The sequence below is a fragment of the Pinus tabuliformis genome, chromosome 4_1, assembly GCF_031772625.1.
Source record: "Pinus tabuliformis cultivar Carrire ecotype Pingquan chromosome 4_1, CPIR1, whole genome shotgun sequence".
NCBI classification, from domain to species: domain Eukaryota; kingdom Viridiplantae; phylum Streptophyta; class Pinopsida; order Pinales; family Pinaceae; genus Pinus; species Pinus tabuliformis.
This window is the reverse complement of record NC_142303.1, coordinates 470,995,063-471,015,726: the sequence shown is the minus strand read 5'-3', so window position 1 is coordinate 471,015,726 and position 20,664 is coordinate 470,995,063. Positions and strand designations below refer to the sequence as shown.

Sequence of the window (20,664 nt, the reverse complement as noted above, 5' to 3'; positions counted from 1 at the left end):
CTGGTCCAGTTTTATAAAAGAATATGGCTGAAGTACAATAGTGCAACTTCAGTCTTTCAGTCAAGTACAAAACTTTACGACCCTTTCCAAAACAATGAAAGGGTCTATAAATAATTAATTAATCTAACTATTTAAGAAACTGAAATCCTACTTAATTGGTATCAATTGATTTTGATCCTATTTTCTTCAGCAATCTGGCAGTCGGCGGCATGAATCATCAAGTAGACTGTTTGCCTTTAAATCTAAGCTGACTTATCGCAAGCATCGGCTCCACTTCGGGTGGTTTGTTGAGGCGAGAGCTGAGCTGGGCAGCATAGATGGCATCCAAAATATCGGGAATAATATACCCGATTGCATCCATAAGGCACTTGAGGGCGGCTCTCTGTGTGTGCGGTTTTACCAAGAAGAACCAATAGGTGTCCCAGGTTAAACTGTTAATCCCAGCGATTAATCTCCCCTTTTCCTCTAGATCTGGGTAACATGATTGCTCCAATGTTTTCATTGTTGTTAATTTTCCTGGTGTGCATTGGGAAATCATGTTTGATAAGTAGAGAGTGTTATTGACTAATTCAACTAAATTGCTTGAAGTTGATTTGCATCTTGAGACTGCCCTCTCTGCTTTCATTAACTGGCATTGCCATTCTGTAAAGAGTATATCTTTATGTGACTCTAAGATTCTTGGTAAATTCGCCGCTTGTCCTTGATTAGAATCTTGCCAATCGAGAAATGCAGCTATCATTTCTTCAGCTTGATCCAATTCAGTTCTAGCCTTGTCAACTTTATTACTTATGGATGCCGCTAATTCGCATAGTGGCTCTGCTTGGGCGATTTGTTGACATAGAAGCTTAATTTGGGCTAGCAATGCAGTATTTATCTGTAGTTCTTCTGCTCTGAATTCAGCTACTTGTGGAACGCCCTTTGTCTTTTCAATCTGTGCTGAAAGTTGAGCGATTTGTTCATCTTTTGATTTCCGCATTTTCTCATTCGCTGCCTTCAATTGCGCTAAGGCCTTTGACAATTCTTTCTGCTTTTCGATTGCGCTGTGGTCAATCCTTTTTTTTTCTGCCTGCAATTGTTGAGTTAGTTGACTGTTTAATTGTTGTTGCGTCAACAATTGCTGCTCTGCCTGCTCCGCTCTCTGCTTTTCTTCAGTCAGCTGTGCCTGTGACAAGAAAATTTCCTGATCCTTTGTTTTCAGTAAAAGACACACCTCCGATGCCTTATCTATTATTGCTGTCGAATAGGCTCCAGCATATTGTGATAGTTTTGTCAGGTCATCGGAGGGGTCAAATTCCTCCTTCCAAACCACATTGCCCGTGACTGTCTGTTCTGGGAAAAGGGAAGGTTGATCGGTCCTTCTTCTCTTCCTCTGTCGTTTTACTACAGCTTTATGCCTTGGGCTGTAGAAGACATCCAAAGGAGGAATCTCTTCTACCTGCAAAATGATTTGATCGGAGGGGTCCTTTGGTATTATCTCTACCTCTTTTGAAATGGGTGGGTTGCTGGTTCCACTTTGAACCTGTTGTGAAGTGGTTTCCTGTGTATCTGACGTTTTTGAAGTTTCAGTGTTCTTGGAACACTCCAGACCACTGATAATAGAATCAAATTGCTTCCATTCCTGGAGCAATTTAAGATCGATATGAGTATCCACATTTATTTCAATGTTGGTCTGTTTTTCCTTTTCAGTTTGGGTCTCCTCCCGCACTTTTTCTTGCTCTTTCTTCTGATTTTCCTCCTATGGCTTCTCTTGTTCTTTTGTTGTAACTGGAGGTTCCTTTGACTATTTCCGTTCAGGCTCGCTTGACGATGTTGCTAGGGTTGTTGCTAATAGATCTAGAGGCAGAGTTTGCAACCTCTGTTCTCTAAGTCTGTTAAATTCAGTCAACCCTTCATCATGATATTTCATTTTGGCAAATGTTTTAACCTGCATTATTGACTCAGCTGAAGAGAACAGGTCGTCAAACATATCTTCTTTATGATCAAATTTTGACAATTTGGCCTGTTCTAGTGCATTATAGGCAACTTTGTTTGGATCAAATTGCCTATTTGGAAGAGTTGCTACAGTTAATGATTTAATCTTTGTAGCTTCTTTTTCTGCATGTTTGAGATCATGCAAGGTATAGACACCGCATCTCAAAGGAAAAGAGGGCCAGCCCTGCTTCTTATTTTTCTTGAGAGTCTGTGTAACACTCTCAGCAATAATCTGGTAAGCAATTTCCCTTGCCAGCAGTTTATCAGGTATGTATAAAGGGAGGACATGAGGTTCGGCTTGGCTACCGAAAACTCTTATATAAGTGAACTTCTCCTCCCCAAACCATCTCCCTACTGTTGTTAAATCAATCCCAGCTTGGTAGGAAATCTTGGGAATGGGTTTATCAAAAATAGAATAATAAATAGGCAACATAAAGCCATTGCAGACTTGGTACAAATGGTGCTTATAAAAGGATTTCCATAATTTCTGATGGTATATGTGAATAGGCATGGGGTCTTGTGGCGTCCACCTCCAGCCGAGCACTGGAAATTCAGAATTAAAACACAAGGTATCTAAAATATAGGCACTGTAATAGAATGGGGGAATTATCCTTTCAGAGATGCAGGTCTTATTCCTAAACTCAAGAACAGCTGTGGCTAGTTTATCTGAGAGGATAGTGGCCCAATCCATTATTATACTGTTGCATGCTGCTTCCATTAAGGGAACCATTTCTATAGTGAAATTAGAAGAGTCATGCAATCCCCACAATCTACACATCATTATTCCAGCGTAGCAATAAGGAGAAGCCAAGGAATCAACCGAGTACTTACCGGAAGATTCATGTTTGTGCTTTGCCGGATTTTGTCTCCAATCCCGGATGGGTTCGGATTCAACTTCGTTCTCGTTTCGGAATTTTTCCAGGAACGCCTTATTGTATGTCTTCTCTGGCTCAGGAAAATGATACATTTTCCTTAGATCATCAGCCTTGAATGACCCGAAAATTCTCCCGTCTCTGGTGCTGAAGGTTCTATCCAGGATTGGGATTTCCTCAATTGCCCACCGCACTACATCTGTATATGGGAGAATTTGTTCCCTAGCTGCTATCCGGTGAAGGAAGGAGTCAGCTAAGTCCTTAAGAGTACCATCAGATTTCCGAGTTGAATCTGCAGTAGCTTGTATTGTTGTCACTTTAGGTTCTTCGACTTCAATCAAGTTGTAGGTACTTTGCCAAGTAGTTTTGCTGAGACCAGAACATGTAGTATCCGAAATCAATCCTTTCTTTTTGTTTGAGGGATCAGTGACAGCTTGTCCTGTGGCTGGCGCAACGGAAGCGCCTGTGGTCTTCTTAGATTTCTTCCCCATTTTTCTTGAGTTTTCTTCTTTGGATGAATTCTGCACAGAAGCGAAAATAAACGTAACACAGAGAATTGGCAATGAAAACTTCAATGTGATGAGATATATTGACCGATGCGTGGTGAGAGATTAACTTTTAAAATGGCCACGGATACAATCCATGGGAAGATTTTAGGACTTACAATTACATTAAATGGCTGTTTAAAACCTGTCAATCCTTAAATGCCCATTATATCATTAATCGGCCGAATGATTCATTTAAGCGTGCTGTAAATGTTTTGGCGGTTGAGCGCAGGTGAATCATTGTTGGACAGATCAAGCTTTTAATATGAATTGATCGTAATATCCCTCCATTTAAATAGCTTTTTTGAAATCTGTGCTTTATCGCAATCGGCCATCGGGGAAAGCTTAACTTCTTATATTGACACCTCTTGAAACCCCGATCGTCGATAGCGATATTGCGTCGCATCGGGAGTATTGGCATTACATGAGACATGGATAGTATATCGCCGATTGCCGATAGCGATATCGCATCGGTGGAAACCAATGTGCCATTTAATTATGTTCCTTATGTCATTGCGATATGCGATCTTGCGATCGCTTTATCGCAATGATAAAAGATTGATTTATTTGCATAAATATGATCAAAATGGGTTTTTTAAAAAGGTTTTTTATAATGTTTTCATTTGATTTTCAGACCTTTTTAAATAATACAATATTGATACCAATCAAAATCTAAAGGGACCCATTTCATATGATAGTTTTGTGAATAAAAATGATATGAAATGGGGGGTTGTTGTAGAGCACAACAATTGGCGATTCGTTGGAAGAAACAGTTATCTCTGAAAAGTATAGAAATACTTAAACTTTTTCAAAATAGAGTTCTAATCAAAGGGGAAAATTCTAATATAACTAGGTATATATGCATTCCGAGTAAAATGAAACTATTTTTGCTAATTTCCTCTCTTTTTAAGAAAATAGATACATTCTAAGTTTTAAATAGGCCTCTATTGGTTTATAATGATAAAACAGAAAACCTTTCCAAATCAGCTTTTATAGTGAACTCGTCTGTCATAGGTAGAGCCTCTGCTGCCAGCAAACGTTCATAGTTTCGACAGGGATACCTTTTAACCATGTTATTTTCCATTGTCCCATTCAATTAAGAGTGTGATTAACAGAATGAATTCAAAACATGTTTTCATATTTTGTATTTCTTTTGCTTTTTCTGTTATTGATAAGATAAAAAGCCATTGTCCTGGTTTGGTAGCCAGCTATTGACAATGCCATTCACTGGTAGTAATCTAACCGAACAAGCTGGCTCGTGATGAGACCCCTTGTCTTATAATTCTTAAGCCATTACCCTGTTATGGTATGCAGTATTGGTAATGTCGATTAAACTATTTCCCTATGATCATGGTAAGCAGGCTTGTAATAAGACCTCTTATCTTTTATATCAAATTTTTAGAATTACACTCTGAGTAATCATAAACTTTGGTGAATGGGATGGACAATTTTCTCCTTAAGAGTAAATGGATGACAGGGTAAGAGTTGAAGATGCTAAAGTTGGATTAGCTTCTATCTTGATATTGATAACCTTTTGTGACCAATTTGAAAACAGAAAATGATTTACAATACTTCTAAACTTTGAGAGGGGTTCACAAAACTTGAAGTGTGGTTTCAGAATACAATGATACCTAGTTTCCTAGAAATTTTCCCTTTCGGTTAAGACTTCTATTTTTTAAAAGCAAATATCATACTACTTCTGTGGATCAAGTTTTCAAACACAGCAAAGGTCAATGGAAGATACCTTACAATTTTATTTTCTAAAGATCCTACAAACTACAAAATTCTATTAAACTAAAAAGGAGAAGGGGTTACCTCCTCAATTAAAGAATTTCTTCAAGATAAGGCCATTAACAGGGAGAGAATCTCTCAAACCTGATAAGTCTTGCAATATGAAGGTCGAATGGCCTATCTTCTCACAGATCTGAAATGGTCCAAGCCACATCTTCTGGAACTTGGTGTGTTTTCCCTTGTCCTCATGGGCTTTGTCCCATTTCAGAACTAAATCACCGACTTGAAATTGTTTTGAACCGGATGAGACTGAATCAAAAGCTGCCTTGATGATTTGCTGATGCCTGGCATGAATAACCCTGGCTTTTTCTCTTTCCTCTTCTAGTTTTAGAATTTGATCATGTCTAAGCTGAATAGAAGAAGAAGGACTTTCCTCAATGAACTGAACTAGGGCTAGAGAAGGAAGAACAAGATTTGTGGGTAGTACTGCTTCTTTTCCATATACAAGGTTGAACGGAGAAGATCCTATAGAAGCTTTCTGTGTTATCCTATCAGCCCATAGTGCGAATATTAAGGATTTGTGCCATGTTTTATGGTTCTGTTCGATAGTTCGCTTAATAATTTTAATCAGATTTTTATTTGTAGATTCTGCTAAACCATTACCCTGAGGGTAGTAATTAGCGGAATATTTTAATTTAAATCCTCTTTTAATAGCGAAATCAAACATAGCATTGCCTGAAAAATAAGATGCATTATCAAAAACAAGAGCATTTGGGACACCAAACCTGGTAATGATGAATTGATCTATGAATTCAATGATTGCATCAGAATTCGCTGTCTTCAAAGGAATTGCCTCAACCCACTTAGTAAAATAATCGGTAGCAGTAAGGATATACTTATGCTGTTTGGAAGAAGGTGGAGTAATTTCCCCAATGATGTCCAATCCCCATTGCTCAAATGGTTGTTCAATGTTGACTGGTTGCAGAGGGAAAGCTGGTTTTCGTTGTCTTCCACTAGAAGTTTGACAATTGCGGCATTTCCTTACATATTCGTGGGCATCTCTAAACAGAGTGGGCCAATAGTATCCAGCATGAATAATTTTGTGAGCTGTTGTGTCAGTTCCAAAATGTCCTCCTGCTGGTCCATCATGTAACTCCTGCAAAACCTTTTGTGCTTCAGGTTTCTCAAGGCATCTTAATAAGATTGAATCATAATTCTGCTTAAAAAGCACATCATCAATAATCGTAAAAATTTTCGCTTTTAACCTAATGGCCCTTTTGTTTTTGTAAGACAAGTTAGGAGGTGCATAACCATTTTTCAAATAAAAGATTAAATTTGTATATTGTGATTCGGAATCAGTAATACTTATCTGATTGATTTCTTTGGTTTGATCTGTATCTCCTGGTTCTGGAATATTGGATGCTCCTGCCAATAACCTGCAAAAACCTTGGCCCCTAACAATCTTTGCTGGCTTAATTTCTAAGTCATATTCTTGAAGCGCTGTGACCCAGTTTGCCCTTTTTTCACCCAGTTCTCTTTGGATTAATAGTTGCCTAACTGCAGGGAAAGGAACTATAACTTTTGTGTGGGTTTTCAAAAGGAAGGGTCTATAATGTTTGACTGCTTTAAATACAGCAAAGGCTTGTTTTTCTACTTCGGAGTAATTCAATTCAGCACCCTGAAGATTTGAACTAAAAAATGAAATGGGTGCTTCCAAATTGTGATCGTTGAGCTGCGTGAGTACTTCTGCATAAGAAGAGATGGATGCGATAGTGTATAATGTAAAATGATTAGAAAAATTGGGAGTATTTAAGGCTGGGGCATTGATTATTGATTGCTTGATTAAATCAAACGCTTCTTTTTCTGCTGATCCCCACTTAAAGACTGAATTTTTCTTGATCATAGTTTGAAGTGGCAAAATAATTTGAGAAAAATCTGGAACAAATCTTTTAACAAAATTGATTTGGCCTAAAAATGACTGCATGGATTTCTTATTATGTGGGAAAGGGATTTCAGAGATTTCTTTGATCCGATCAGGATCAATATAAATGCCATCTTTAGACACAATAAAGCCTAAGAGCTTTCCTTGGTCAAGAGCAAAGAAAGATTTTTTAGGGTTAAGAGAAATACCATATCTTTTGCAGCGTTGAAAGATTTGATTTAGATCATGCAAATGATTGGACCTCTCTTTAGAGAATACAATAATATCATCTAGATAGACGACTACTGTTCTATTAATCATCCCTTTAAAAGCTATATCCATCGCTCTTTGGAATGTCGCTCCTGCATTAATAAGTCCGAAAGGCATTTTCTGATATGCATATGTTCCCCATTTTGTTCTGAATGTGGTTTTAAGCTGGTCATCAGGATGGACCAAAACTTGGTTATATCTTGAGAAACCGTTTAGAAAGGACATTAATTCAGAGCCTGCTACTGATTGGAGTATTTGCTCCATGGTAGGTAATGGGAAATTGTCTTTTAAGCTTGCTTTGTTCAAATTTCTGAAATCAATACAAATCCGAATGTCGCCATTTTTCTTTCTGACTGGCACCATATTGGAGACCCAGTTTGAGTGTCGGACTGGAAAAATAATCTTGGCTTTCAAGAGTTTGTTAAGTTCAGTTTTTATTTGACTCTTTAGGCTCGGATGTATTTTTCTTAACTTCTACTGAATTGGTTTCTGATCGGGAAGCACTGGAATGGTATTCTGGATAATAGATGTATCATATGTCTTCAAATCATCATATTTCCAAGCAAAAATCCGTTTATTTTTCCTTAACAGTTTAATGAATGCCTCTTTCTCTTCCAAGGAAAGTCTTAATCCTAAATTAATGTTTTGAGGAGCTTGCTCAGTGCCAAGATTTATCAACTCAAATCTTAGGGTAGAACTTTGGAGCTTTGGATTAGTCACATGTTTAAACCTGTCTTTAATATCATAAAGATCCTCCAGCTTTACCACAGGCTTGGGGATTGAATTTTCCTGGGGTGTTTCTCTTATTTGAAGGTCATGCTCATTTTCCTCGATAATTTGATTATCATAGGACTTTTCAGAAGTTAAGAATTGTAAAATATCCTCATCATGGTTGAATACTCTCCAATTAGTGACATTGTCAGGAATTGATGGCCTAAAAAGAAATTCAACTGAAAATCTATCTGGGCTGTAATCTTCAGAAGGTAGGAGCTTGGAAGCTACATTGGCTAGCAGGTCGGCTGCCGAGTTTTGAGACCTAGGGATGGAGGAAATATTGAATGCCGAAAAGTGTGAGGTGAGTTTTTGTACTAGTGATTGATAATGTTTAAGATGATTTGAAAGACAATGAATTGTATTTCTCACCTGTTTAATAATAATTTCAGAATCGCCGAATACTTTTAAATTTTGCACTTTAAGGCCGATTGCTTTATACAGTCCTTGGACTAAGGCTTCATACTCGGCTGTATTGTTAGTGCATTCAAATTCTAGCCTACAGGACAACATTGTTTTTTCTCCTTGTGGATTAACCAAAATACATCCTGCTCCTGAGCCCTCACTAGACTTGGACCCATCGAAATATAACGACCAAAATAAAGAAGTATTAACAATTTTATTTACAGTTTTCTCAGTATCATTGAAACATCTAGACCTATCTGTTTGTGAAAAATTCTCAATCTGAGATGTAAAATGGTTCACTGAGAAAGGGGATGGTTGGGCAGTAAAGTTGCCAAAGAATGACTCAGATGAATAATTCCCCAAAATGTTGTTATTAAATGCTACAGGTTGGTTTTCTTGCTCAAATTCAGTAACTGTATGGGTCATATGTTTTTCTCGATCAATCCTTATTTGATTTGGCTTACCCTTATAGGGAAGCCACATATGTGACCAATCAGTAGAAACATACCCATGTAGTTTTTCAGACCAATCTCTACTCAAGATTAAACCGTAAAATTCAGGTATATCGGCTATTAGGATATCAATCCTTTGTACTACCCTGGGGTCAGCAGATAACCTGATAGTTACGGAATTAATCTCTCCCACAACCTGTACTTTGGTCCTGTCCAACTTTACAATATGAATAGCAGACTTCTGGGGTTCAATGTTCAGTTTGGAACAAACTGAAGCTGGCATTATGTTAGAAGATGCCCCTGAGTCAATCAAACAGTTGTGCAGGTTTCTGTTGTAGATCTCATAGGTTAGAAGGAAAGGTGGAGTATGAGAGTTTGATCTATCTCCAATCAGAACTACATCGGTAGCTTCAACCATACCAGGAGGAGGTTGCCCTGAATCATTAGCAGCTTTAGCACTGGGAAGAGGTGAAGAGGGAACATCATTCAATTCTTTGAGAAGCAATTTCTGCTGATGTTTTAATTTACTAAGTTCAAACATGGTAATGTTTGCCTTAGTTTTCTTCATGTCATCAACAATATTGTAATCCATTGAATCGGATACCACTAACGTTTTAGATGTTAAAGGAGTATTAGAAGTTGAAGGTTGGTTTTGGGGAACTGCTGCAGGTGATTTCTTTGCAGGTATTTTTTCCTTTGTTGTAGCAGCACCTGCACTCCTTTTCTTTGACGTTGCCTGAACAGGTTCGGAAGTACTTTTACTCCTAGTAGTGACCGGGAACGCTTCTTCTTCATTATCGGTATCGGAGTTGGGGAGTATAAAATCCCACATTCCATGACATTCAACTACTTCTTCTTCAGCATCAGTTGGTGAGATTGTTTCCTCTTCCTCTTCTTCTTGCTCTGAATCTGCATTAGATATGACATTCGGTGGCTTTGATTCGGTTTTCTTATAAGTCCTAAAGGGTCTTTTGGTTGAGGTTTCGGCTACCTATTTTTTTATTTCAACCATTTCATTTGACAAAGTTTTTAGGAATTTTTGCAAACCCTCCATGTCAAATGGATCTTTTGGGGTTTTCTTCCTAGAATCATCTTTGAAAGAAACTTTTTTAGCTTTTCTATCTTCCAGAGCAGCTTTCTTTTCTAGAGCATTGATACGTTTTTCCACAGCAAGTGCTTCTTTCATGTTTTCGGCTAAGGTAGGTTTCCCAGCCCTATCTACAAAAATGGCTATATTGGCAGGTAGGGCTGTTATATACCATTCGCTTCGGATTTGCTCGCTTGGTTTGGAGGCCGTTGGGATTTTATTCAAAAGTTTATTGAATCGGGCGTTAAATTCCTTAATCGGTTCTCTATGCTCTATCCTAAGATTGGAGAGATCGTTTATTAATGTAGCCAAAGACCTATCATCTCCATACTTGGTAAGAAACTGCTCTTGGCAAGTGTTCCAACTGGTAATGGAACCAGAGGGTAAAGAAAAATACCAGGATCCTGTTGATCCTTGCAAGGTTTAAGGGAAAAGTCTAACAACAACAACTTGTTCTGTTACTCCTTTCAAGTTGACTGCCAACATGAAATTATTAATATGTTCCTCAGCCTGGGTCCCATCATCTGGGTTAAACTTGGGTAGCCATTTTCTGGAGCATCTGATAATGCATGCAATGGTGCAGGCATGTTGACTGCACCAGGCCTGGTCCATGGATCTGCCATTGTAATAGCAGTAATGGTTGATACTACTGTTGGAATTCCAAATGTCTGGGAAGGAAATAATGTTGAGGAGTGAGAAGGCTGGGATGTTAAAGCTCCTAATCCCTGATGAACAACAATATGTAATGGGGGAGTGGATGGTTGACTTTGCAGAGGGGAAGATGAAATGGAGGATGTGGATGAAAGCTCTTCACTGTCAGATCCTTCAGTATATTTCTTCGCCTTTTTCCTTTTGGGTAAAGGGAACTCAGTGGGTTCAATACCGAGCTTTTCGCTCTGAAGTCTGGTGAGAGGGTGAGGTAAATTGAACTGTGAAGTCGCACTGCTTTGTGATACCTCAGATTTCTGTGGTGAAATCGAGAAGCTCTGAAGTTTGTGGATAAGAGACTGGACTTCAGGGGATTCAAGACTTAATTGTTCTGGAGTATGATGGGTTTGAGCAGTGGTAGTTGATTCCTCTTTTTCTTGTTTGGATACTGGAGAACCAGCATGCAATTGGGAAGTTCGAGGGGATACGGAGGGAGAATTACTCTTAGAATGGCCTGCAGGTTTGGGTTTGCTTGCCATTCACAGTTGAGGCCCTCCTTCTAGCGCCAAAAATGTTGATGCCTCGAAAATCGCTGCAACAACATTGGGGGATAACCACCCGGTCTGGACCTTAGTACAGCTCCTTTTCCGTTTGAAATGGTGGCTCCGACTGGGGATAATGGGACCAGTTTCCCAGCAATGAATAAACGGGATGAATGGATAATTTATTGACTAATCTAATGATGGGCGACTAACTAACTCTATCAGCAAAATAAAAGAATTATGACTTATCCCGGGAACTGTTGTACTTTGAAGTGTAGCGCTTGATGATCTATGTCTGTGGACAGGCATATAGATGACTCCATCTAATAGACATGGACATTAATTCATTCAAGGATTACTTTGCTTAAATAGTTAAACAAAGCGATTAAAGCAATATTACTACACTTATCATTTATATCATCGACACATATATGATTAAAAGAAAAGCATACCATAAACATCCAATAGTGGAAGGAATACAGAACTGTTGTTAAGACACATACATATATTCGATAATAGCAAAGGAAATCAAATAACAATTCATATGAAAAGAATGGATTCAGACATAGATAATAGTACCATATGAGCTGATAAACACTCCCAATATCAATCGCTATCTGTGATTCTTCCTTCAACGCAGAAATGCTTTTAAACACAGACAATAGTGGACATTTGCATAAAAGCTACCTTGTTGAAATTAGAATAACTGGTCCAGTTTTATAAAAGAATATGGCTGAAGTACAATAGTGCAACTTCAGTCTTTCAGTCAAGTACAAAACTTTATGACCCTTTCCAAAACAATGAAAGGGTCTATAAATACTTAATTAATCTAACTATTTAAGAAACTGAAATCCTACTTAATTGGTATCAATTGATTTTGATCCTATTTTCTTCAGCAATCTGGCAGTCGGCGGCATGAATCATCAAGTAGGCTGTTTGCCTTTAAATCTAAGCTGACTTATCGCAAGCATCGGCTCCACTTCGGGTGGTTTGTTGAGGCGAGAGCTGAGCTGGGCAGCATAGGTGGCATCCTGAATATCGGGGATAATATACCCGATTGCATCCGTAAGGCACTTGAGGGCGGCTCTCTGTGTGTGTGGTTTTACCAAGAAGAACCAATAGGTGTCCCAGGTTAAACTGTTAATCCCAGCGATTAATCTCCCCTTTTCCTCTAGATCTGGGTAACATGATTGCTCCAATGTTTTCATTGTTGTTAATTTTCCTGGTGTGCATTGGGAAATCATGTTTGATAAGTAGAGAGTGTTATTGACTAATTCAACTAAATTGCTTGAAGTTGATTTGCATCTTGAAACTGCCCTCTCTGCTTTCATTAACTGGGACTGCCATTCTGTAAAGAGTATATCTTTATGTGACTCTAAGATTCTTGGTAAATTCGCCGCTTGTCCTTGATCAAAATCTTGCCAGTCGAGAAATGCAGCTATCGTTTCTTCAGCTTGATCCAATTCAGTTCTAGCCTTGTCAACTTTATTACTTATGGATGCCGCTAATTCGCATAGTGGCTCTGCTTGGGCGATTTGTTGACATAGAAGGTTAATTTGGGCTAGCAATGTAGTATTTATCTGTAGTGCTTCTGCTCTGAATTCAGCTACTTGTGGAACGCCCTTTGTCTTTTCAATCTGTGCTGAAAGTTGAGCGATTTGTTCATCTTTTGATTTCAGCATTTTCTCATTTGCTGCCTTCAATTGCGCTAAGGCCTCTGACAATTCTTTCTGCTTTTGGATTGCGCTGTGGTCAATCCTTTGTTTTTCTGCCTGCAATTGTTGAGTTAGTTGACTGTTTAATTGTTGTTGCGTCAACAATTGCTGCTCTGCCTGCTCCGCTCTCTGCTTTGCTTCAGTCAGCTGTGCCTGTAACAAGAAAATTTCCTGATCCTTTGTTTTCAGTAAAAGACTCACCTCCGATGCCTTATCTATTGTTGCTGCCGAATAGGCTCCAGCATATTGTGACAGTTTTGTCAGGTCATCGGAGGGGTCAAATTCCTCCTTCCAAACCACATTGCCCGTGACCGTCTGTTCTGGGAAAAGGGAAGGTTGATCGGTCCTTCTTCTCTTCCTCTGTCGTTTTACTACAGCTTTATGCCTTGGGCTGTAGAAGACATCCAAGGGAGGAATCTCTTCTACCTACAAAATGATTTGATCGGAGGGGTCCTTTGGTATTATCTCTACCTCTTTTGAAATGGGTGGGCCGCTGGTTCCACTTTGAACCTGTTGTGAAGTGGTTTCCTGTGTATCTGCCGTTTTTGAAGTTTCAGTGTTCTTGGAACACTCCAGACCACTGATAATAGAATCAAATTGCTTCCATTCCTGGAGCAATTTAGGATCGATATGAGTATCCACATTTATTTCAATGTTGGTCTGTTTTTCCTTTTCAGTTTGGGTCTCCTCCCGCACTTTTTCTTGCTCTTTCTTCTGCTGATTCTCATGCTCTTTCTTCTGATTTTCCTCCTGTGGCTTCTCTTGTTCTTTTGTTGTAACTGGAGGTTCCTTTGACTGTTGCCGTTCAGGCTCGCTTGACGATGTTGCTGGGGTTGTTGCTAATAGATCTAGAGGCAGAGTTTGCAACCTCTGTTCTCTAAGTCTGTTAAATTCAGTCAACCCTTCATCATGATATTTCATTTTGGCAAATGTTTTAACCTGCATTATTGACTCAGCTGAAGAGAACAGGTCGTCAAACATATCTTCTTTATGATCAAATTTTGACAATTTGGCCTGTTCTAGTGCATTATAGGCAACTTTGTTTGGATCAAATTGCCTATTTGGAAGAGTTGCTAGAGTTAATGATTTAATCTTTGTAGCTTCTTTTTCTGCATGTTTGAGATCATGCAAGGTATAGACACCACATCTCAAAGGAAAAGAGGGCCAGCCCTGCTTCTTATTTTTCTTGAGAGTCTGTGTAACACTCTCAGCAATAATATGGTAAGCGATTTCCCTTGCCAGCAGTTTATCAGGTATGTATAAAGGGAGGACATGAGGTTCAGCTTGGCTACCGAAAACTCTTATATAAGTGAACTTCTCCTCCCCAAACCATCTCCCTACTGCTGTTAAATCAATCCCAGCTTGGTAGGAAATCTTGGGAATGGGTTTATCAAAAATAGAATAATAAATAGGCAACATAAAGCCATTGCAGACTTGGTACAAATGGTGCTTATAAGAGGATTTCCATAATTTCTGATGGTATATGTGAATAGGCATGGGGTCTTGTGGCGTCCACCTCCAGCCGAGCACGGGAAATTCAGAATTAAAACACAAGGTATCTAAAATATAGGCACTGTAATAGAATAGCGGAATTATCCTTTCAGAGATGCAGGTCTTATTCCTAAACTCAAGAACAGCTGTGGCTAGTTTATCTGAGAGGATAGTGGCCCAATCCATTATTATACTGTTGCATGCTGCTTCCATTAAGGGAACCATTTCTATAGTGAAATTAGAAGAGTCATGTAATCCCCACAATCTACACATCATTATTCCAGCATAGCAATAAGGAGAAGCCAAGGAATCAACCGAGTACTTACCGGAAGATTCATGTTTGTGCTTTGCCGGATTTTGTCTCCAATCCCGGATGGGTTCGGATTCAACTTCGTTCTCGTTTCGGAATTTTTCCAGGAACGCCTTATTGTATGTCTTCTCTGGCTCAGGCAAATGATACATTTGCCTTAGATCATCAGCCTTGAATGACCCGAAAATTCTCCCGTCTCTGGTGCTGAAGGTTCTATTCAGGATTGGGATTTCCTCAATTGCCCACCGCACTACATCTGTATATGGGAGAATTTTTTCCCTAGCTGCTATCCGGTGAAGGAAGGAGTCAGCTAAGTCCTTAAGAGTACCATCAGATTTCCAAGTTGAATCTGCAGTAGCTTGTACTGTTGTCACTTTAGGTTCTTCGACTTCAATCAAGTTGTAGGTACTTTGCCAAGTAGTTCTGCCGAGACCAGAACATGTAGTATCCGAAATCAATCCTTTCTTTTTGTTTGAGGGATCAGTGATAGCTTGTCTTGTGGTTGGTGCAACGGAAGCGCCTGTGGTCTTCTTAGATTTCTTCCCCATTTTGCTTGAGTTTTCTTCTTTGGATGAATTATGCACAGAAGCGAAAATAAACGTAACACAGAGAATTGGCAATGAAAACTTCAATGTGATGAGATATATTGACCGATGCGTGGTGAGAGATTAACTTTTAAAATGGCCGCAGATACAATCCATGGGAAGATTTTAGGACTTACAATTACATTAAATGGCCGTTTAAAACCTGCCAATCCTTAAATGCCCATTATATCATTAATCGGCCGAATGATTCATTTAAGCGTGCTGTAGATGTTTTGGCGGTTGAGCGCAGGTGAATCATTGTTGGACAGATCAAGCTTTTAATATGAATTGATCGTAATATCCCTCCATTTAAACGGCTTTTTTGAAATTTGTGCTTTATCGCAATCGTCCATCGGGGAAAGCTTAACCTCTTATATTGACACCTCTTGAAACCCCGATCGCCGATAGCGATATCGCATAGCATCGGGAGTATTGGCATTACATGAGACATGGATAGTATATCGCCGATTGCCGATAGCAATATCGCATCGCATCGGGAGTATTGGTCTGGGGCGCTTTAAGAATGTGCATGGAATATTGCTGATAGCCGATAGCGATATCGCATCGGCGGAAACCAATGTGCCATTTACTTATGTTCCTTATGTCATTGCGATATGCGATCTTGCGATCGCTTTATCGCAATGATAAAAGATTGATTTATTTGCATAAATATGATCAAAATGGGTTTTTTAAAAAGGTTTTTTATAATGTTTTCATTTGATTTTCAGACCTTTTTAAATAATACAATATTGATACCAATCAAAATCTAAAGGGACCCATTTCATATGATAGTTTTGTGAATAAAAATGATATGAAATGGGGGGTTGTTGTAGAGCACAACACAACCATACCCTCTAGAATTTTTGTTAATACCTAGTCATGAGATAGGAATGGTGGTTCCACTAAGTACGTCTACCCAACGACTTCCATATTTTCATGACCAAGGGGAATAGGATGAGATGCAACATTGCTTCCTTTATGATATAATATGGAGTGTGTGAAGAACCACCAATGTTATATTCCTCTATGATGCAATATGGAGTGCATAAAGAACCACCAATGCTATCAATCTGCGAAGTTTTACATCAATATGCATGAAAGAGCATTACAATGGTACATGAAGTGTATGTAGAGCACTCCCACTAATCGTGTCTTGATGTTTGATCAATTCTATCACAATTTTATGAAGAAATTTCAAAAGGTGAAGCCTAATTAATAAAGTAGTTTGTTGAATTGAAGGAGATCAAGTAAAGGGAGGGGGAATCCATCTAGGAGTACAACCATCAATTATGAGATTTGATAAGTTGCTTGAGCTATACCATTCATGGTGCACAACATAAATAATGGTTCATTAGTAGGTCATTGCCACACTTTCCACAACATGGTTTACTGTTTTGAATGTGACACGACTCTGCTTGGAGAAAATGACTTGTTTACCTTTTTTGTTGTAATAATTTATTAGTAAGTCATTGTCACACTTGCTACACCATGGTTCATTATTTTTAATGTGACACAACTATGGTTAGAGAAAGTGACTTGCATACTTAGTTTTTGTAATAATTTGTTGTCACCACATTGACCAATTTTTTTTTGAAAATTACAATTCACAATTCTAATTGAATTGATGATGAAAACACTAATAATTAGTTATAGTTTATATTTCTTTATAGAAAAAATATGTATTATAGATAATATCATAAGTTAATATTAAATAATAATTTCGACTATATAATATAATTATCATAATACTTTGGAATTATAAATTTTATCTTTAAAAAACTGAATTTTAAAAAATTAATTAATTTACCTATTAAATTAATAAAATTAAACCTTAATAAAAATTAATTAATTTACATTATCAACTAACATACTAAACACATAAAAAAAATAATTCGCCCTCATAGTCATTAATAAACATCATTTTCTAACATACTAAACACATAAAAAAAATTCGCCCTCATGGTCACTAATAAACATCATTGTCATCCTTCTTAATATGATTAATTGAATCACTTACGAAAAGTATTAATTCCAAATCACCAACAAAAAGGATAACGCATATCTCAAAAAAAAAATAAAGATGAGAAGTCAACTTGCTCTTTCATTCTTCTTTAATTTTTAGTTCAATGTAACAATAAAAATGCTAATACTTTAATTAACATCTTAAAAGGAATTAATTTGATGTGTGCATATTTGTGCCTATCATGTTATATATATATAATAAGTTGTGGATAAATACAAATACATAATAGTGTAAATAGTGAATGAGAATCACAAAATGTGTGGATAACAGGGAACCTGGTTGGGGAGATAGAAGTAGTAGTTTCCTAAGCCAAGGAGGACTGGGGAATTCATCTCCAAGATCATTCATTCCATTTTGAATGTAAGGGTAATGTATATACCTACAACTTCCTACTTCCTATAGACGTTGTGTTTAGATAGTAAATTTGTAGCTAACTTTTATGTTGTGTTCGCCTCATAAATCAGTATTTGACTTTAACTTTTATGGGCTTTCCTTTTTAGAGGACAATGGGATATTTTTAATATTTTTTAATTAGTTAAATTATTTAAATAATAAAATAATTTGAAAAACCTTAATGTTCGATGTTAAAAAGGAGCTTCAACCATAAACAAGAAGAAAAAAAAGCCCCACAATAATAAAATGTGAAGTTTTGGTTAATTTTAATATTATCAAAACAATCAATTTTCAGTAAAATGATTTAAATTCACCGTACTGAAAATAGAGTGATGTGAATATCAATAGGAGTTGTTTATAATGCGACTTTTTGGAGATTCCGGTGACGGAATCCGGCGGAAGAAATTGAGGTTAAATCTTGATTTGTTGCAGTTAAAATGGTTTTTTAACTGCATATTTGGATTCAGCACCCTCGAAAACCCCTGGGACGCTTTCATTGTGCAGAAACTAGCTATCAAACTTGCAATTCCAATAAATTCCTGCCGGATTTCGACCGGAAAAACCCGCCGGAAAAACTTTCAAAAAGTCGCGTTATAGACTATTTCATATCAATATCAAATGTCTGAATAACGAATTCTATCGGATAATTTTCTTTTTGTTGGAGGCACCAATCTCATGTGGCCAAAAATTAACATTTAATGGCGAGATCATTAGAATTGGCACAGGCTAATTAATAGATATTTTGATTTTCTTTTTAAACTTCATCTTATGTTAAAAAAACAGAGGACTGTTACAGACAGGTACATGTCCGTAAAATGACGTCATAGCCTGTTATTCGAGTGGTGAGTTGACAGATACCGTAAAGTGTTTCTTCTGTCCGTGACTATTTGATGGAGGACAAAATATTAAGGCAACAAATAAATGTTATCGGTTTTAATTGAGCGACGGCTGTAGATTTTTACTTTTCAATTTTGCCAAAATCGAAATAGATCGGAAATAGCCAATACATTTTTAGAATATTCCAGATTAAGCTAGTCTAAACGTAGCCACGGCTGTAGATTTCCACCTTTCAATTTTGCCAAAGGCCGAAATAGATCGGAGATAGCCAATGGATTTCTGGAATGTTCCAGATTAGCCTAGTCCAAACGTTCTAGTTCTGACTCGACTAAGACACATTCACACCGACGAAAATCTGTTCCATCCTTTTAATTCTAAATCCCCTGCGCGGCAATTTCTTAGAACGCACCACAAAGGGTTCCATTCACTCCACACGTTTTTCCGGCCCTATAAATCTGCTGGCAGTTACAACAAACAATCTCATCCCGCATACATTCACTTGCTCAAGTGTAGTAGCTACCACCATCTCTGTGATTCCTGACTTCAAATCCCCTCACTATCACACTACTTCCTCCCTTGGAACGACATAAAACTTTACCGGCACTTCCTCAGTGCGACTCCCCTGTAAAATCTTGCAATGACTAAACCCTCGCAAAACCCGAGCTGCAGCATCAGTCCCCACAGTTGCTCACTGAAGTCGCGGCAGTTCAAGGGAATCCGGATGAGAAAATGGGGGAAATGGGTGTCGGAAATTCGAATTCCCAATTCCAGTGGCAGAATTTGGTTGGGCTCCTACGACACCCCTGAAAAAGCTGCCCGTGCATATGACTTTGCCGTGTACTGCCTTAGAGGATCCACGGCCAAGCTGAATTTTCCCCACTCACCGCCCAAAATTTCCTGCGCTTCGTTTCAATCGCCGCCGCAAATTCAAGCCGCGGCGGCGAAGTTCGCTGCAGAAGAATTTCAGCTTCCTTCAGAAAACGGCGCGGCATCATCATCAGCCAGTTTGGAAACGGAATGTGACATTGACGGCCAACAGTTTATTTCGGAACCGAGTACGATATTTGGGGATTCCGTTCCACTTGAGCGTACGGACAGTGGCGGGTTGCTAAACGTAGAGGATATTCCTCCGTTGGATGTGGAAGACTGGGACTTGGGGATTTTCCAATCATTCTTCCCTGCTGCTGAAAGTCTACCATGTGAACTCAATTAAATATTATTATTATTCCATAAATTTATGGATCGATGAGATTATAATCTTTTTCGGAATAAGTGAGATTTTTTTATTTTCCCATATATTTTTGGTCAGAATTGTGGTGAAATTTTGATTTGTGTTTTCCCCGGGCACTTTTATTGTATAGAGTTCACCATCAAATTTATAATTTCAATCAATTTCTATAAAGCTATAGACAAATTAAATTAGAAAATAAACTAAACTTATAATTTCAATGAATCCCTATAAAATTCTAAACAAATTAGATTAGAAGGTTAAATGAAAAACTTTCCAAAAATCACACTTAAAACAAATCGATTAAAGACATAGTGTTGGGTTCACTTCAAACAAAGGAGTTTTAGTGCATTTTTTGGACTTTCCGGTGCGGAATCTGACAAAAAAGAAGTTTGAGATGAAATCTTGATTTATGTTATTTAAACTGGTTTTTTGACTATATATATATATGGATTCAGCGCCCTAAAAAACCCTTATAGCACTTTGATTGTGCAGGGGTTACCCGTTAAGTTTGTGATTTCAATAAATTCTCGCCAGATTTTAAAGAAATTAAACCGGAAAAACCTATCAAAAAAATTTCCAAAAAATCTCACTAAAAACCACTCATAAAAAGAATCAATGGATCGAAAATGTATCCTTAGATTTTGATTTATATAAAAATAATTGACATATAAATTTAACCTAATAATAATTTTAGATAGAGCAACAAGTCATTCCTCCTCTATCGAACACTATCCTCACCTGTATGAATTCATTAGTCCTCCTCTATCTAACACTATCCTCCCCTGTATGAATTCATTATTTAACGAATTATAGTTTTCCGAAACCAAGCGAAGTCGAAGGAAATATTCACATATATATACACGAC

At 37.8% G+C, this 20,664-nt stretch overlaps 1 protein-coding gene across 1 annotated transcript; it reads left to right on the top strand.

Moving 5' to 3' along the window:
• Positions 1-19,009: 19,009 nt before the first annotated feature.
• Positions 19,010-19,903, top strand: LOC149176487 (uncharacterized). The gene has a single exon (XM_089423126.1). The coding sequence runs from the start codon at positions 19,206-19,208 to the stop codon at positions 19,779-19,781; it is 576 nt and encodes a 191-aa protein (XP_089279252.1). The 5' UTR covers positions 19,010-19,205; the 3' UTR covers positions 19,782-19,903.
• Positions 19,904-20,664: the final 761 nt, after the last annotated feature.